The sequence below is a fragment of the Phocoena sinus genome, chromosome 17 (genome assembly GCF_008692025.1).
Source record: "Phocoena sinus isolate mPhoSin1 chromosome 17, mPhoSin1.pri, whole genome shotgun sequence".
NCBI classification, from domain to species: Eukaryota; Metazoa; Chordata; class Mammalia; order Artiodactyla; family Phocoenidae; genus Phocoena; species Phocoena sinus.
The window spans coordinates 50,172,634-50,189,841 of NC_045779.1; the positions used below are offsets into that span (position 1 = coordinate 50,172,634).

The window sequence follows — 17,208 nt, forward strand, 5'->3', positions numbered from 1 at the left end:
CACATGGCATGGGAATACTTTAATGATTGAAAAAAAGGATTTTGGAATTAAAAAGACTTCATCCTTACATCCTCATTTTACTTCTGAGGACCTGAAACTTGGAAAAGTGAAGTAACTTGTCCAAGGTCATTCAGAAAAGTAACTACAGATCCAAGTCTGGAGTTCATGTCTCTTGATTCCCAATACAATATTTTACCCATTACATAAAACTGCTTCCCAATAAAGATCTTGGCCAAAAATAAACTTTGTACAAAAAGATGTTTAATGGCCAAATTACTTTCAAGTATTTTTTTTTTTTTGGTAATTTTGTTTAAACACCGTATTCATCTCTTCATGTGGAATCTCTTCCAGAATGAGGCTTTAGCATAGCCATAGTTCTACCCTGAAAGTATCATTCACCCCCAACAAATAATAATGAGATAATAAAATGAGAAGAAAATCACCAAACTGTGCATTATAAATATTATGGTAAGATTATAATTATAATCTAAAATGTACATTAAATAGTGAAACACTATCATTCAGACTTCGCGAATACAAATTTTCTATTGGTTCAAAGAAGGGCTATCTGTAAGTTTGTCATTATACTATCTGTGATAGAGGATTTATTAATCGAGTTAATATAAAAAGACAAAGGAGTTAACTTTAGGGAACAAACTGTAACCAAGAATGGAAAAAATTAACATGTAAAGTCACTTGATAAAATCACATGCAAAATTTATCTCCAATTGGTAAATCGTTACTTTTACAGATATGATAATATAATACAATGTACTCTATAAATGTCTGAGGCACTAGCAAGGGGGAGGCCAAAGGGATGTTGTAGCAAGTCCCCACAACCACTTCAATCAACATAGATAAGCTTTATGTGTTTTATAACTTATGACATTTTGTAAGAATCTTCTTTGAGACTACATATTCCATTGTAAAAAACCTCGCAAAACTTTAAGTGATTAAACTTAACCCAACCAATAATGGGACAAAATGACCTTCTGTACCTTCCGATGTGATAAAATGGGAAGTACACAGTATCGTTTATTTAGCATTCTTGTCAAAAAGATTTAATTTGAATCTCATCAGGAAGAAATAATCAGATAAATTAATAAAGAGACATTTCTGAGGAAAACTGATCTGCATTAAAAAAAAAATACTAATGGCAAGTGTGTGGTAGGTAACTGCTCTAGGTAAAAGGTGACTAAAGAGATCGCAGATGCAATGAGTGAGCCTGAGCTGGGTCCTGAATCCAAACAAGTAAATAGATAAGTACCAATCAGTAAAAGACATTTTTGGGACCGTGGCTGGGGGGTTAGATTTCAATATAGAAACATACTAAACTTTTATTGAATAAATAATAAACTTCCTGGGTGTGATAAAAATCGAATTAAATAATAAAACATATCTTTCATAGTCATATGGCACTTAAGTTTGTCCAATACAAAGTACGTTTGAATATTCTTTGATTGGATCCATATAAAAAAAATGGTGAGAACTACAGGACAGTGGACATTATTCCCACTTAAAGATGAGAAAATTGAGGTATAAAAGAATTAGGTGATTTGCCCAAGGTATTGCCAGATTGTGCTACTGTCAAGTTGGTTAATCTGAGAACTGTGTTTCTCAGACTCTCCTTCTTTGTACAGTTCCAAGTTAGAGTTGGCCCCAAGAGGACTTTGTATGAGATTTGAACGGTGGAAGTAAAGCAGTGGTCCAACTCAGATTATCATTAGGTGTGGTGATGTTCAGGGTCAGAGGTGCCCAGCAGTTCTCAGCTTGTGCTCTCTTCCACTCTGCATCCAGCTTACCTCCCCCATGCTGGCAATCTGTCCAGACTCGACACCAGATGCCTGATTGCACAACCCTAGGTAACGTAGCTACCGCTTTTCTTAGATCTCCCCTGCTGTGAGATCTAAGCTGGTACCTGGATTTGGTAGCTGGACGTGCCTGGTTTCTCGAATTTTCCTGCTGGCTTCAGCTTGTCCACTACCACACTGGGGTTCATGTATATGTGTTAGTGACCTTTCCTCTGATTATCCACCTTCATCTTCCAGACCTTCACTTTCCCAGCTCACCTCACATTTGTGTAAGGTGGAATTTGTATAATAAATCCCTTATTTCCATAATACTCATCATGGCTTTGTTTCCGTAACTGAACATTGACTGACACAACCAAATTGGCTTTATGGATAGTGAAGCCAGACTTCTTCTGATTCCTATTCCAGAGCTCTTTCCAGTAGATCACAGCATCTCCCTAAACCCACAATTAAACATTTATTTCTTTTAAGCATTGGATGTGGTGGCAGTTATGTATTTGTTTTTTAGCTCTAAGTATTAGGACCAGCAAAGACCAGCAAAGTTTTTATGAGAAGAAAAAGGTCATTGTAAGCCCTAAACTGATGGAAAATCTTACTGAAGTATTTTTAGGGAGATCAAAATTTAATCACTTATCAAAGAATTGAAGGGGAAAAAAATAAAAAAGACATGTATACATAAAAGTAATTTTATTCTAGTTAATAAGTTTTGAGCTGCAAGGAGCTTTATAAATACTTTAATTTATAGGACAGAAAATTGAGAGATGAGATAATGTGTCTGCAGACATTCAGATTATTAAAGACAGAAGTGGGGTTAGAAGAAACATATTTTATCTCTTAGAATATGTGCTTTGAGTATATTTAATTCCAGCAATTAACTGATGGATTTCCTTTTATTGAGGGATGGCCAAAAGGTGGGAAGTTAGAGATCAAAGCTCAAATTGTGACTTCTACTCATATTAGTACTTGTGACCCTATGCGAAATACCACATCTCAATTTTCTTATGTAAAACAAGGTGTCTGGTGCATAGCATGTATTCAACAAATATTAACTATTAACTATTAGAAATAATTTGGCTAGGGCTTCCCTGGTGGCGCAGTGGTTGGGAGTCCGCCTGCCGATGCGGGGGACGCGGGTTCGTGCCCCGGTCCGGGAGGATCCCGCGTACGGCGACTGGGCCCGTGAGCCATGGCTGCTGGGCCTGCGCGTCCGGAGCCTGTGCTCTGCAGCGGGAGAGGCCGCAGCAGTGAGAGGGCCGCGTACCGCAAACAAAAAAAATAATAATAATTTGGCTGGCTTAGGTATATATCTTGAATTTTGATAAAAATGGTTTCCATATTCTAGAAACTTAGAAATTAGTGGGAAAGATCATACACACAGTTATTTAATAAATACTTGTTAATGACATAATAGAATGTGGATACTGGATAGTTATTCACAGACTGTTATGCATCTATGGGACCACAAAGCATCCAAATTGACCTGAGAATGAAGGTGATGCATTTCTCTGGGAAATCAGTGTAGGGATATTTATAGGTGAATGATCTTAGGATCGATTCCAGAGGCAGAGGGAGAAGCTGCATGGGCTCACATGCAATCACAGTGAACATCTCAGCTAATCTCAAGTGAAATTCTGGACCTTGGATAGCCTTCAGAATTGTCCTCAATTAGGGCAAGCGGTCCTTAATAGACTCCTATACTGACCAGTCATTGGATGCAATCTGTCTGTAGGAAGGAGCAGTGACCTTGAATGAGATGACTTTCTTCAGTCATAGGCATACCCAGGCAGGGGACCTTGGCTACAAGCTGTTAGCCAGCAATGTTCCCAGGAAGTGGGAGAAGGAGTGCTTCAGTTCTGAAGGGAGGATATAGATGAGCACATCGGCGCATATACCATAGTAGGTATCAGGGAAGACTTCCTGAAATAAAGGAAAATCTTAAAGATTTAGAAGATGTATCCAAAGTTGGGTTTATATGTATAGGGTAAGGATACAGCATAAACAAAGGCGTGGGTGGTTAAGGGAAATTGCAAGTCGTTTCTGGATCATAATCACAATAAGGGGGTATCTGATTGGGTGAGGTTGGGGGAACAATATGATAGTAATAGCTGAATAAGTAGGTAGGACCAGGACAGGAAGAGTTTTAGGTGGCAGACTTTAACCTGTAGATATTTGAACACTGTTGAAATATGTGAAGGATGGCAGAGCCCAAGTCAGACTGTGTTTCAGAAAAAACATCTCAATAAGAGCGTGGAAGGTATATCTGAGAGCATCAAGACTGGAGGCAGGAAGGCTTTATAACCGTCTGGGTGTTAGACGACAAGGATCTGGATAATACTGCCTCTCTAGAGGAAGCATTTAGTAATTTCATGTTGATTGTGTGTTACTGCACGTGATGTGTTTATCATAACACTCTCACATTATTGTTTTTATCTTATTTATATTCTCTTGGGTTCTACAGATTTTATTTTCTATCTGAGAAAATCACTTGGACTTTCCTTGGAGAATAAAAGGAAAATATGTGTATTACATGTACATTTGTAAGCTCATCAATCTATTCAAAACATTTACTCTAAATCAGTATGTGTCTAGAGCATGAGAAAGATCTATTCAAAAATTTTTTTGGTTTATACACTATGGCCACAACTACTACAAGAGTTTTCAAAATATAATTTCTATTAAGATAAAATATTTTTTAAAAGAAAATGCAAAAATTTCTGAATTTAATTTGTAAGAGGAAAAATATAGAAAATGTAGAAACAGAAGAAAAAAACCCCACCATGAATTTCATAGTTTTTATGCGGTACGCGGGCCTCTCACTGTTGTGGCCTCTCCCGCTGCGGAGCACAGGCTCCGGACGCGCAGGCTCAGCGGCCATGGCTCACGGGCCCAGACGCTCCGCGGCATGTGGGATCTTCCCGGACCAGGGCACGAACCCGTGTCCCCTGCATCGGCAGGCGGACTCTCAACCACTGCGCCACCAGGGAAGCCCGAATTCCATAGTTTTGATTTTATTTGGAATTTAGTTGAATTTGAGCAGGTCAATTGACCAAAGCCTCATCAGTTTCTTCATCTTTAAAATGTGTCTAATAATACCTAGCTCAAAATTCATTTTAAGGATTAAGTGATTATAATATTAAAAATCATTTCATAGATTATAAAATACTACACAAGTGTTAGCATTAATTCCTTTAATAATTTATCACAACGAGGCATCCTAATTCAGAGGGAAGAGAAATGAGAACAAGCACAGAAAAGCAAAGCTAGATACCTGGAGTCCTGACTTGAGGCCACGTGTGGTGTTACTGGGCCTGGAGAATCAGTACTGGGTGTGAGTGAAGATAGAGGTGGAGAGGGAAGTCACAAGGGTGTAGCTTCCCTTTTCAAGCTTCTGTTTGATTTTCTTTGAAAGAGTGAATAATGCCAGTTTATAGTGTGCTTATTTTGATTAAGCTTTCACCAGAACAGGCATTATGTTTTAATGAGTTTAAATTCTCATTTGATGCCAGTGTGAATCTTAATATTTAACTGCATGAGAAGGTGATGATTACAGATCTATTTTCTGCTGGGTCTTGGCAGGAAAGAGGGCCAGAGCCACCAGCTTTATTACAGTAGCATTACAGAGTGGAAACCACACCTAACTAGGAAGGAGCCAAACATCCCATATTTAAGTTTTTTTCCCTCCTTGGACAAAAATGTTACATATTTATGAACCTCAGCCTTCTTTTCTTTAAAACCAGAGGTTTGGCATTAAATGACTAAGTTCCTTCTGGATCTATAATTCTGGTTCTCAAGGTTCACAATTCTCTCAAGAGAGAAAAATGGAGATCTCAGAGTGTACACCTCACTTTGGCTTTTTGATCACAGATCTGCATTATTTGGGTGAAGATCAGAATTACAAAGATATTCAAGGACCAGGAAATGCTCAGTGAGGGCAGTGGGCATTTTATGAGGAGATAAGTGTGCCTTCCTCATGCAGATGCCATTCATACCATGTACCCTGAAGCCTACTTCAGATGCCTCCGACCCTCCTAAACCTACCCACTCTTTGCACCCTTAATACCACCCCAGCCTCATAAGCGCACACACACACATGCACACACACGCACGCACACACACACACACACACACACACACACAAAGAACTGAGAGACATTTTGGAAAAGAACCAAAGCAAATTCTTCAGGAGCCTAGAAAAAAGACTAGACTAATTATTTGCTAGTCCTATTGTCAGGCTGTCTGACATTAGCCAAGTTTCATATAGTTTCAAGTTTCAGCTCAAAACATTTACATAAGAGTACCCCTGATGTTTTACAGTGGTTTTTCTTGTTATAAAACTCTCAAAATATTGACCTCCTTGGAAACATTTCTTCTTACAGTCCATTGAATTTTATAAATGTCTCTTCTTTGGTTTCTTGAGTTGCCATATGCACACCCTCTCTCCCCACCATGAGACTATCGACTCTTTAGATCTATTTCTCATCTTCTATTGTGGTGACATCATCACCGTTTGTTAAGAAAATGCTTATTATGTCTCCAAGGATCCAATCCCACACATAATCCATTAAAATAAAATGAGATGTGTTCATAAAAGAATTGTAGATTTAAACTCCTAAAGGATGGCATGTTTCAAAAAGACAAATAGCAGGAACAGTTGAACTATGAGGAGATGGCCACACAGGTTGGAAAAAAAGCATAAGGCCTTGGTCACTGTCATTGCATTTTGTTTGAAGCAGTGTGCCAACCCTTTAATGCACACAATCGTGTTTCCAAGACCAATGTAGAGTAGCCACGATATCGAGAGTTTAGAATCATTGCAACCCTAATTTACTGTTTATCTAATTTACAAAACTGAGTCACACACCATTATTAAGGACCTGCTATGTGCCAAGTATTGCATTTATGGGTACTGATATAAAAGTAACTGAAATATACTTCCAGTTCTCAGGGAAGGCCAACCAGTTATTTAGCGACCTAGTTTGTAACAAAGCTAAACTGTGAGGTCTGGGAGACTAGTGACCTCATCACTGACTGCAAGTTTGCCAGTGCCTAGTAGAGTTCCGGGAACATAGAAGTAATACAATAAGTGTTTGTGAAATGAATTTACCACCCTGCATTACTTGATTAACCATTTTCTTCTAGTGTACAAGCTGCTCATTGAAAAAAAAATCAGAGATGTTAACAATTAAGTATATAGTCTATTTTTAATCCGCAATGATGTGCTGTGTATGTTGATGCCATTACTTGGACTTTATTTTTGTCTCTCATATTACTGACCAAAAAATTCTAAATTATGCCTCACCTTATTTTTTAGTAAATCATTCAAACATAAAATTTTACTCCTCTTTTGTCACCTTCAAGATAATGTAAAAAATAATTTAAGAAAAGTAAATAAGGGAAGTATAAGTAAAAAAATCTTTTGATAGAAGAAAGTATTTATTTCAAGCCCCTGAGTTTGAGTCAATTCTCTGTCATTAGTTTTATATGTATAAATTCACTGCACCTCCATAACAATAACAGCAAGAATAAAAATAACAGCAATAATATCATGTTTGAATTAATTCCATATCCTCTAGAATTTAAGCCAACATCAAAATAATCAGTCTGTGAATAAATACACTACCATGTGTAAAATAGCTAGCACAGGGAGCTCACCTCAGTGCTCTGTGACGACCTAGATGGGGGGGATGGGGGGGGTGGAGGGAGGTCCAAGAGGGAGGGGATATAGGTACACATATAGCTGATTGACCTCACTGTACAGCAGAAACTGATACATTGTAAAGCAATTCTACTCCAATTAAAAAAAAAATTCTAAAAAAAATAAAAAATAACCAGTCTGTGAGAACTGAAATCTAAAGCTTTGAAGAAGTCTTTACAGGGTTTTTTGCATCCCTTTGTCATAGGCCTAGACAGCCTGATTTTCATTTTGAAGGATAACTTTGATCATTTCTTCTTTTCACACTTTTCCATTAAAACTCTTAGATGACCAGGCCTGAGGCAGTTGAACACCACACCCAAGAAGGACCTACCTGTAATTTTGCTTTTCATTTCCTATGTGGAATCTGTCGTATTGTGAATAGGCTCGGTTTCCTTCCCAGTCCATTAACTCGATTCTTAGTGTGTACTGCCTCTGACTGGTTATGGCAAAAATAAACTCATTCCCCAGCCAATATTCACCAGAGGGATTTCCAAAACCCTGTGAAAGAAGACAGAGATGCAGTTGTTAATTCAGGGAGAAGCTCTTTCCATGTTTAGTATTAAGCTATGTTCTAAACAATAAAAAACAAAGTAAAGATGGTTCTTTCATATTTTTTTTGGTTCTTTCATATTTTTATACACTTTCTTCAATTACTCACTCAGTATTTTTCTGCTATGTTTCCCCCCATCGAGGCTCATGTCTAATTCTTATTACAGTAAATTCTGATACAGAAATCTGTGTAGATGAGATGTTTTCGAATTAAATGAATCTGGTTAATAGGTTTAACCAGTAAATGCTTCTCAATCACAGCTTGCTTTTGAAAACGTTTCTAAAATACTAGTTAACGGAATATTTTCAACATAGTTTAAATATTTTTCAACGAATATCATCAGCATAGTATCAGACAAGTTATTTAACAATATTATTTTTTTTTGTTATTATTATTCACAAGTCAAATTATGGGTAGATAATAACAGATTACTAGACCCTTAACTTCCCTAGCTTTAACATTTTCATTTTTAAGTAATAATAAGCAAATCTGTAAATCCAGAACTGTAATCATTTAAATACTTCGCCTCAATAGATTAGGATTTTGAGGCAGAAGGCTGACACTTAAGAGCTAGTGAGTGAACCTAGCTGGCTGCTCCGCCCCAGAATCTCAATACGGTTCCACTGTTCTCTTTAGGGCGATCCCAGTCACTGTTACTGTGTTCAAAATAGTTTTCTTTGTGGAGTAAAAGAAAGTACACAAGAGAAAGCTAACTCTTAATGTTGGCTATGTTAGTGATAGGAAAATTTTAAACCCTAGGAAACTACTGGCATCCTAGATTTTGGGTATTCACAATTGCCTCGGAAAGTGTTCCTTGGTAAAACTTGAAGTTCGGTGTAATTCTTGATATATGGGTTTGTTTTACTGACCAGACTATGAACTCCTTGAGGACAGAAGCTGCGTTGTATTTGTGAATCCTCAAAGACTAGGAGAATGCTGGCATACACTGGGCACTCCATATGTTTCATTGAAGTTCAAAGAGAATGGAAGAAAGGGAGGAAGGAAGAAAACAAAGGCTGTGGCACCCTGCAATTGCATTCAGAGAAGTAACCTTAATACATAATTCGTGTTGTAGGTAATTTGGTTGTGTCTCAGGGGTGTTTCTTAAAGTGCCCAACTGAATCATAATCACTGGAGCACTAGTTGAAAAAAAATATTCCTGGCTCCAATTTGAATCAAGCTATCTGAGAGCCAGTCCATAAATCTGAATCTGAACAAACTCCCCGTTGATCTTGTGCACATTCATGCTTGGAAGACTTGGAGGTGTCCAGTAATCACATAATATACTTTTACGTTGAAGAAAGAAACATATTCTGGTTCATTGAGGTATTCATTAACAAAAGTTTTATTTTATCTGTATTAAGAAGAAGTATGAGGGAAGTACTAAAATAATCACAACAATCCTTATTTTCTCAACACAGAAGATAGAATTTGGAAAATATTTGTTTCTTTTCATATTTAATGTATATCAACTTTACAGAATTACAACTACAGTAGAAGTGTTCTTAACTGATTTCTCCTTTAACCAACTTAACATATGAATCATTATTCTCCATTCCTTACTTAAAATATATTGATGCCCAGAGTACACTGAAAGTATTAAATACATTTGTGCACTACTGTATGCCAATTGAGTGACTTACCAAAGGCCAACTGCATTTGGTCTCACACTCATTTATGCCAGTTCTGTTATTGTAATGATAAGATTTATAATGTTATGTAAATAAGTTAAATATTAGTGGGGAAAGAGGAGTTTTTGTTCTGTTTTGTTTTTTATAAAAACTAATTTAAATATTTAGATTTGCTCAATGAAAGCAAATCACTAAAAAACGTTTTTGAGCTATATGTTGTTGCAACAACTCTAAAAGACTGAGGAAAATAATAAAACTTTAGAGGATTTTTAATGTACATTACTTTGCATATGCTTTACTTGCTCTAGTTTAAAAAAAACAGAAGCTAGAAATTTGATGCATTTGATTATGGGAAAGTTTTATGAAAGAGCCACTGACTCAGAATTCCAAGCTTTGAGCCTACATTATAAACACATGGGTAAATGAATGTATATTTTTTATATTTCAATGAAATGTATTAGCATATAGAGGTACACTTTTAAGGTTATTCCCCAATTTAGCTTAGTTTTTGATTAACTGAACACCCTTTGTCCAAATTGCAGTGGTTATATGCATCCCCAAAGATCATCTATCTACCTGTAGCTCAGAGTACAGGTAGATGATGAAGTCCATACTCCAGTGCCTCCTTTCTTCTCTGTTCCTAAGATGCTCAAGTCACACTTTGCAAGAGTCCCACAGTGGCAGGAAATCTTAGAGCAATTTAAGATGTGCTAAGAATTTTACACATTTTTAGGGCAGCTGGTGCTTCATACCAGGGAGAAGAGTAAAGCTTACCTTCTCCAATGAATAAGCAAAGCAGAAAGTTACAGGGGACTGAAAGTCAAAGAATTAGCACATTCTCAGTTGCAGCAGCCACTGGGAAGAAAAAGAAGACTGCTTGGATTCTCTTTGCATTTCTTCTCAGCTCAGACATGTCAAAACTCTCTCTATAGCCACTTGATTCCCTCTTTTGTGTAGCCAGTTAGAAGAGATTCAGTAATTGTACTAACTGTGAATAAGGAGGGTGGGAATGATGAAGTGTTAAGTTTTAGATCAAATATTTCCATGCCGTTGAAAGTGTTGCAAGGATAAAAGCTCTTCAGCTTAGTGAAAAGTACAGTGATCTCCAGCCAGCCTCAGAAAAGGAGAAGCATTTGTATCATTCCTCCAAGAGCCTCCATTCCCCTCTTGGCATGCAGGTTTGTACCCGCCTCTAAGCGGAGGTTAACAACCCTTCCTAAACAGTTTGCTTTTTCTGACTGAAAATAGAGGAAGAAGCAACTGAAAAGAAAGCAATGAAATTTGCTTTCATAAACAAAAATTTTATTTCATGCACCTTCCCAAAAAACTTTCTAAATATGCTGTATTGGCTACAAGGAATCAATATGACTGTTAGAGAGATAGTGTAGGGAAGAAACCTTCTAATAGCTGAGTGCAGTGATGCAGAAACAACCATTTCATCAGGAAGATGAAAAATTCAAGAAAGAAGGGGAAATGGGTCCCTAACATTAGTAAACTGTCTACTGGCTAGTTTATCAGGCCGGCCACGAATCTGACACCTAGGAACAAAGATTTGGCTTTGATTCAACAACTTCTACTCTCTCCCTCTGCTCCAATTTGAAGGCTTGCTCTGCCACACATTTGCTGTTACTTTTAAGCCTCCGTTTCCTTATATGCAAAACAAGGATTTAAAATGTCATTTCCATATATACTGTTGCGAGAAAGAAGTGAGAAAATATACCTAAAGCATCTAACTCAGTGCTGATGCATGAGAAGCACTTAACAAAAATCTAGTTGTTTTTATTATAATTAGAGAATATATCATAATATATAGTAATTTTCTGTTTACTCGCCTGTCTCCCAAGAGACTATAACATCATAAGCTATATGATGTTAAGCAGATTCTTTTCTACTCTGTACTAGAAAGGGAACAAAAATAATCCAGGTCTTGTCTTAGCCTGAGAATTAATAAGGGGATATGAACCAATTCTTTAAATGGCTTTCAGATGCTAGGAACTAGTGTATTTTTATGACAAGTTGAATATTGGTTTATACAAATGAGTACTGTCATTTTAATCTGAGAAGTTAATTATTAAACAAGAAATTTAAACCAACTGGTTGCAACTGGGGCTAAACTATGACACAAACCATAGTTTGTGTCTACAGATTCTCTTCTTACTCTTGTTTCTGCTTTCCTAATGCTAAAGAGAAGCTGTCTTCTTCAACTCTACTGGGGTCCTATATTTTTTCATCTCTCTCTCTCTCACTACATTTCAAAAGTTTTAGGATCTACAAAAGAGGTAATTTTTGAGATCTTAAGCCCATGCTAATAAGCTGATCGCTCTGACACTTACTTTCAATTGGCAGTGCATATCAGAAAGATCCGTGGAGCTTTTTCAAAATATAGATGACTTGGTTCCTGTATGGAGGTTCTGACTCAGTGTGTCTTGGGTGGTCTTAGAGATCTGTACATTTAAAAGGTTCCCCAGGTGAGTGTGCTGTGTACTAAAGGTGGGGGACCATAGGATTATGATGTAGAATAACTATTCCAAGTGCAAGTGAGAAAAAAGAAATTAACCAGATCAAATTACCTAAGTGGTACAAGGGAAGAGATAAAACTTCATCTTCATATTGAAGATATTAGGAGTTAAGTGTTGATTATGTACTATGGGGCTGTCCTTGAAAAAATTCATACTTATGCCTGAAATACAGAGATGACCAACCAATGCACAAACAAGCAAAAAAAGGTTTACACATTATTGTACACGTAACAGCTTACCACAGGTTTATATTTTACTCCAAATAAATAGCTTGCAACATTCATAAGAATAAAAGTAAAATATTATACAAAATTCAGGGCTGACACTGAAAAAGCAGCAAATCCTTATTGAATAAACAAACAGTAGTCATAAAAATAGAATTTCTTCCTTTTTATAAATAAAGTCCAAGGATGCTATGGCATATCCTTTCATGAAAACTACTGTTTAGTTATGTCAATCATAATTGTATGAAAGATTTTGATATCATAATTCAGAGAGATTGTTAATCAATTTTAATTCTCCTTTACCTCTTTAATAAAAGGCAAAAGACCCTGGAATTTAGCTTAAACTAATACTGACTTAAAATTGGCCTTAAAAACCACATTTTGCTAAAAAAAAAAAAAAAAAAAAAAAAAGCACAGAGGGGAAAGACCAATATTCGTTAGTTTTTGCCAAAGTCTGCAGAAATGTTCAGTTTTGGTTTGTATTTTTCCAAGTTAATAAAATAATTGTCCCTGATACTTTATTTCTTTTGTCTGATAATGCTCATAGGAAGTGCTGACTTTTTATAGCTGAAACAATTGAAAACAGACACAGTCCATGTATCCTATGGATTTCATCTCTTTTCATAAAATCATTAAAGAAAACAGATAAGAACTCAGGGTTACTGAGCTGTGGCTTTCCAAAGGTGCTTAGTATACAATTCAATTGTGCATCTCCTCTAACTGCTGAGACAGCCCAAGAAAGATCAGAGGATGATTTATTTCAGCATTTTAAACTTCTTATATATTTTTCTCCTTTTAATGTGAAGAGTTTAAAATGCAGTTGAAAATGTGCTCTTAATTTCTTTCCAGAAACAAAGAACTCCCAGAAGGTATTGTGCTCAGCCTGAAATACTTGTTTGTCAGTAAGAAGCTCTGTTTATATGGGTAATTGTTTTCCATACAAAGACAGGTTGTCTCCAGGGCATTAGTCACTACCTTCTGTAAAGTTAGGCCACTGGGGTACTGTTTGGAACTCCTAGCTTGATTGGGCTTTATATGCAAAAGTACTGCTGGTAAGTGTTATTGCTGGAGGCCACTAAATGGTATCCTTATGGCTCGAAGGAGTTAATATAGTTCCTTAAGTGCCTCATTTAAAAAGCCCGCTCCAGACTTCCCTCTCAGCAAACATCTTTACAAATCCATAAACCAGGTTTTGCTTAATCGCCTCATAAGGAAGTTTAAGTGAAAACAAAGCTTAGGTAAAAGATTTTGTAGGCTTAAAGCCAATGTTAAGAATCAAATAAATTGCAAATCTTCCATGTTGAGAGAGGTTTAAAAATTATCATTATATATTTGTAATTTCATGTGTTGGTAATTTTAACATACTGTTCTGGAGACCTTATGAAGCAAGAGGCAGCCCATAGAGGTCAACCAGAATGAAGGGAAGGAGGGAGGAAAGGCAGAAAAGAAGAAGGGATAAAACTTTATTTCTATACCCAGTGCCTGAGAAAGAAGTGAAGCATCTTACTGCATATAAAACATCAGGGAAGACTGAGGAAGAAGTGGTACATGCCAAGAAGTTCTTTTTCCCAAAGGATGTACACCCTAGCAGCAAGTTCTGATTCAGGGAGCAGAAGTGGGTGTGACTGATAAGCGTTGGCGTAAGGGGTCTATATCCGTTCTTTGTGGAGTCATTATTTTGTCTTTAGGTGAAAGAAAAGCTCTGGAGGAAACACTTTATACCATGTGTTTTGGTGAAAATTAACCAAGTTATAACATACAATAAACTCTTTTAATTAAAACAAAAAGACATCATCAGACTCATTTTTGCCAAAATGTTTCAGAAGTTTGGAGTTTATCTCATTTCTGACCATGTAGAATTGACACTCAGAGGATAAACTGTTCGAGTTTGAATACAACATGATAGTCTTTCTACTTTAAAAAAGGGGAAAAAAATAAAAAATAAATAAAAAAGGGAGAGGAGTAAACGTCACAAAAGTTTGGAGCTTTTGGTTATTGTGAATAAACAATAATTCAGTCCCATTCCAATAATTTAAAAAATTGCTGAAAATAGATACATTTGGTAAATGCTTATAAGACATGAATCAACGCCACCCTTCATACGTCAGTCTCTCTTACTTAACGTGCCTAGTTTGCCAAGGCAGCAGATGATTACAGCTAGTAAGTCACCATTTTGGAAAGTCACTGTGATGACAACTTTATGTCAAATTTTCTTTTGCCATTAGTATTAATAATAATGTGTTTCAGACTTGCCAGAATCTCTATTTATAGTCTAATTCTCAGATAACTGCTTAATGTCTCATTTTAGTGGTGAAAATAATCACGATTTAAGGTGATTTGCAAAATAATATTTTTGCCAGAGTTAAGAAAAAAATTTGCAGTCTTCGATGTTTTAATCTTGGGTCATGATAATATTTACTATTTACTGACGATTCAATGTGCCAAGAGCTTTACTTATAGCTAATCCTCACAATATCCCTGCAAGGCAGATGAGGTACTATTATTAACGTACTCTTTTAACAAGTGAGAAAGTTAAGGTATGGGTTAAGTGACTTGCCAAAAATCACTCCATTTGTAAGTGGCAGAGTAAAGACTAGAACAGTGCACGTGTAAGACAGGAAGCCATGTCTCCAGGGTGACCCCAGAACCAAGAATCTTCAGTCTACAGAACTCAAAGAACAGAAATGTTGCTCCTGGAGCTCTTCACAGAGCAAGAAATCTTTTAATATGAAAACTCTGGGTTCCAGCAGCTTATATGGACTGATTCAAGCCTAGCCAATCGGCTTCTATGTTTGAGATTCCCCTGATCCTTTAAATTTCACCCTGATCCCTGGACTGTGGAGACAGACTTGAAGAGCCTTGCCTCTTGTCTCCTTACTGGTTGACCTCGAAATAAAAGCTCTTTCTTTTCTCAAAAGCCTGTGCCATAGTATTGGCTTCTACAAACCTTAGGCAACGAGCCCTTGCTCGGCAACATCACCTTTATCCTATGTTCTCACAGGTAATTTTGTATAATAGGTTTGATATGAAAATTACATACGAATTTATGTATGAGGCTTACACATATTAACATTGAAAGGGTTAGATATGATGATGGTGATCATGATGATGATGTCTGCTGGTATTTTGGAGACCTCAGGGAATCATGCCTCACGGTTCACACCCTTGTGTACTTGTCTCACTTTGAATCTGGACTGGCCCTGTCATCAACTTTAACTAAAAGAATGTAGTGGAAGTGAAACCATGCCATTTCTGGGTCTAATAAATCTTAAAAAGGACTGGAAGGTTCTATCTTTGCACTTGAGGGATGTCAACTGCCACTTAGTAAGTCTGATGACCCTGAATCACTACACTGGGAGAAGCCCAACTTAACCACATCGAGGAGTTCTCAGTCCATAGCCAGCAACAACTTGCCAGCCATGTGAGTGAAGCCATTGGTAGTACCTCCCAGTCCTGCACCACAGCCCACAGCCCTGCACACTTCCCTTGTCCTGGCTCATGTACACAGCCTGGGTCTAAATTCTAGCTTCCTCCACCCTCATTCAACCAGGAACAAATTCAGACAATATGTAACAGTTCACTAAATAATTTCAATAATATATTTTTCCTTCTGATGCACATGTGGAAATCATTTACTGAAAAAGATTTATGAGTATTTTGTATTTAATGAGAATAATGTCACAAACGTTATCATTTTATTTTTTAAATAACTGAAAGACATCTAAAAATACAAAAGTTTATCACATTGTGTAGTGAAGAAAATCTCACGATAAAACATCAAAAGCTATGTAAATTCTTCCATCTTACCATTTTATATTCTTTCCAACCTCTTTGGAAATCTAGACTTCCATCTTCACGATGCTGTATTACAGTCCAACCTCCCCCATTGAGATCCATATTGCAAAATACCTGACAGGGAAAATAAAGTCAAGTGAAAATCATGTCTATTTTAAACAAACAGGTATCAGATATGTTTCAAGACAGAAATAGGATGGATAGGCCTACAGACAAAAATAATAAAAATTGCCATGTTGAAAATATTAATTTAGACATTTTATTGGCTATTTCTTCCTGTATTTGAGTTGTTTCTGATTAAATCCCATCAAATGATAAATTACTTGTAAAAGTTTAAATCAGTCAGCTGAAAATTGTCTCAGTCACAGACTATAAAAATTACTTTTAAAAAGTTTGTCTTAAATGGTAATAGGCACTATGTATATTCAATTTTTTAAAATGCTACTAAAAGTTTCCAAAGTTACAGACCATTTTATTGCTAAAACATAAGATTTGGAATTTTCTATCTTTAATTTGTTAAATCACAATATACTAATAATAAAGGTTTTGGAAAAATAATATTTTAAAAATCATTTATATTTAGCTATTACACATTTCATTGTATATTAACTCCTACATGCTCATATACAACAATAATTATTCTTGATGGTTCAGTATTACATTAGAGGCAAAATTTGGTCCCCAGCATATGGAGAACACATTATTTGCTTGAATTTTTGTCACGAACAATAAGAAGAGAACATGACATACTGTATTCCTTCTGACTGTGAGAAGCATTTCTTTCCCATGTGGAAAAGTTATCCAAATCTTTCAAAGATTATGCTTATTTCAATTTTTCTAAATATAATACTATTTATTTAGAAATTGATTCATTTCCCCCTGAGTCCACCCAAGGAGAGAAACATATCTGTAACGGCATTATCTTTGGAGAGCAATCACTGTAATTGACGTAGCATAAATGTGGCAGCTTGATTATTCAAGGG

The 17,208-nt window shown here is 36.4% G+C and overlaps 1 protein-coding gene across 4 annotated transcripts in view; it reads right to left on the reverse strand.

The window, feature by feature from the left end:
* The window catches only part of ANGPT1 (angiopoietin 1), a 278,627-nt gene that overhangs the window by 49,553 nt on the left and 211,866 nt on the right, over positions 1–17,208 (reverse strand). For all 4 annotated transcript variants that reach the window (XM_032610145.1, XM_032610143.1, XM_032610144.1 and 1 more), the window contains exons 6-7: positions 16,238–16,339; positions 7,838–8,004 (exon numbers count right to left, since the gene is read on the reverse strand). In XM_032610145.1, the coding sequence (XP_032466036.1) occupies positions 7,838–8,004; positions 16,238–16,339 (269 nt within the window). The remainder of the gene's footprint in view (positions 1–7,837; positions 8,005–16,237; positions 16,340–17,208) is intronic.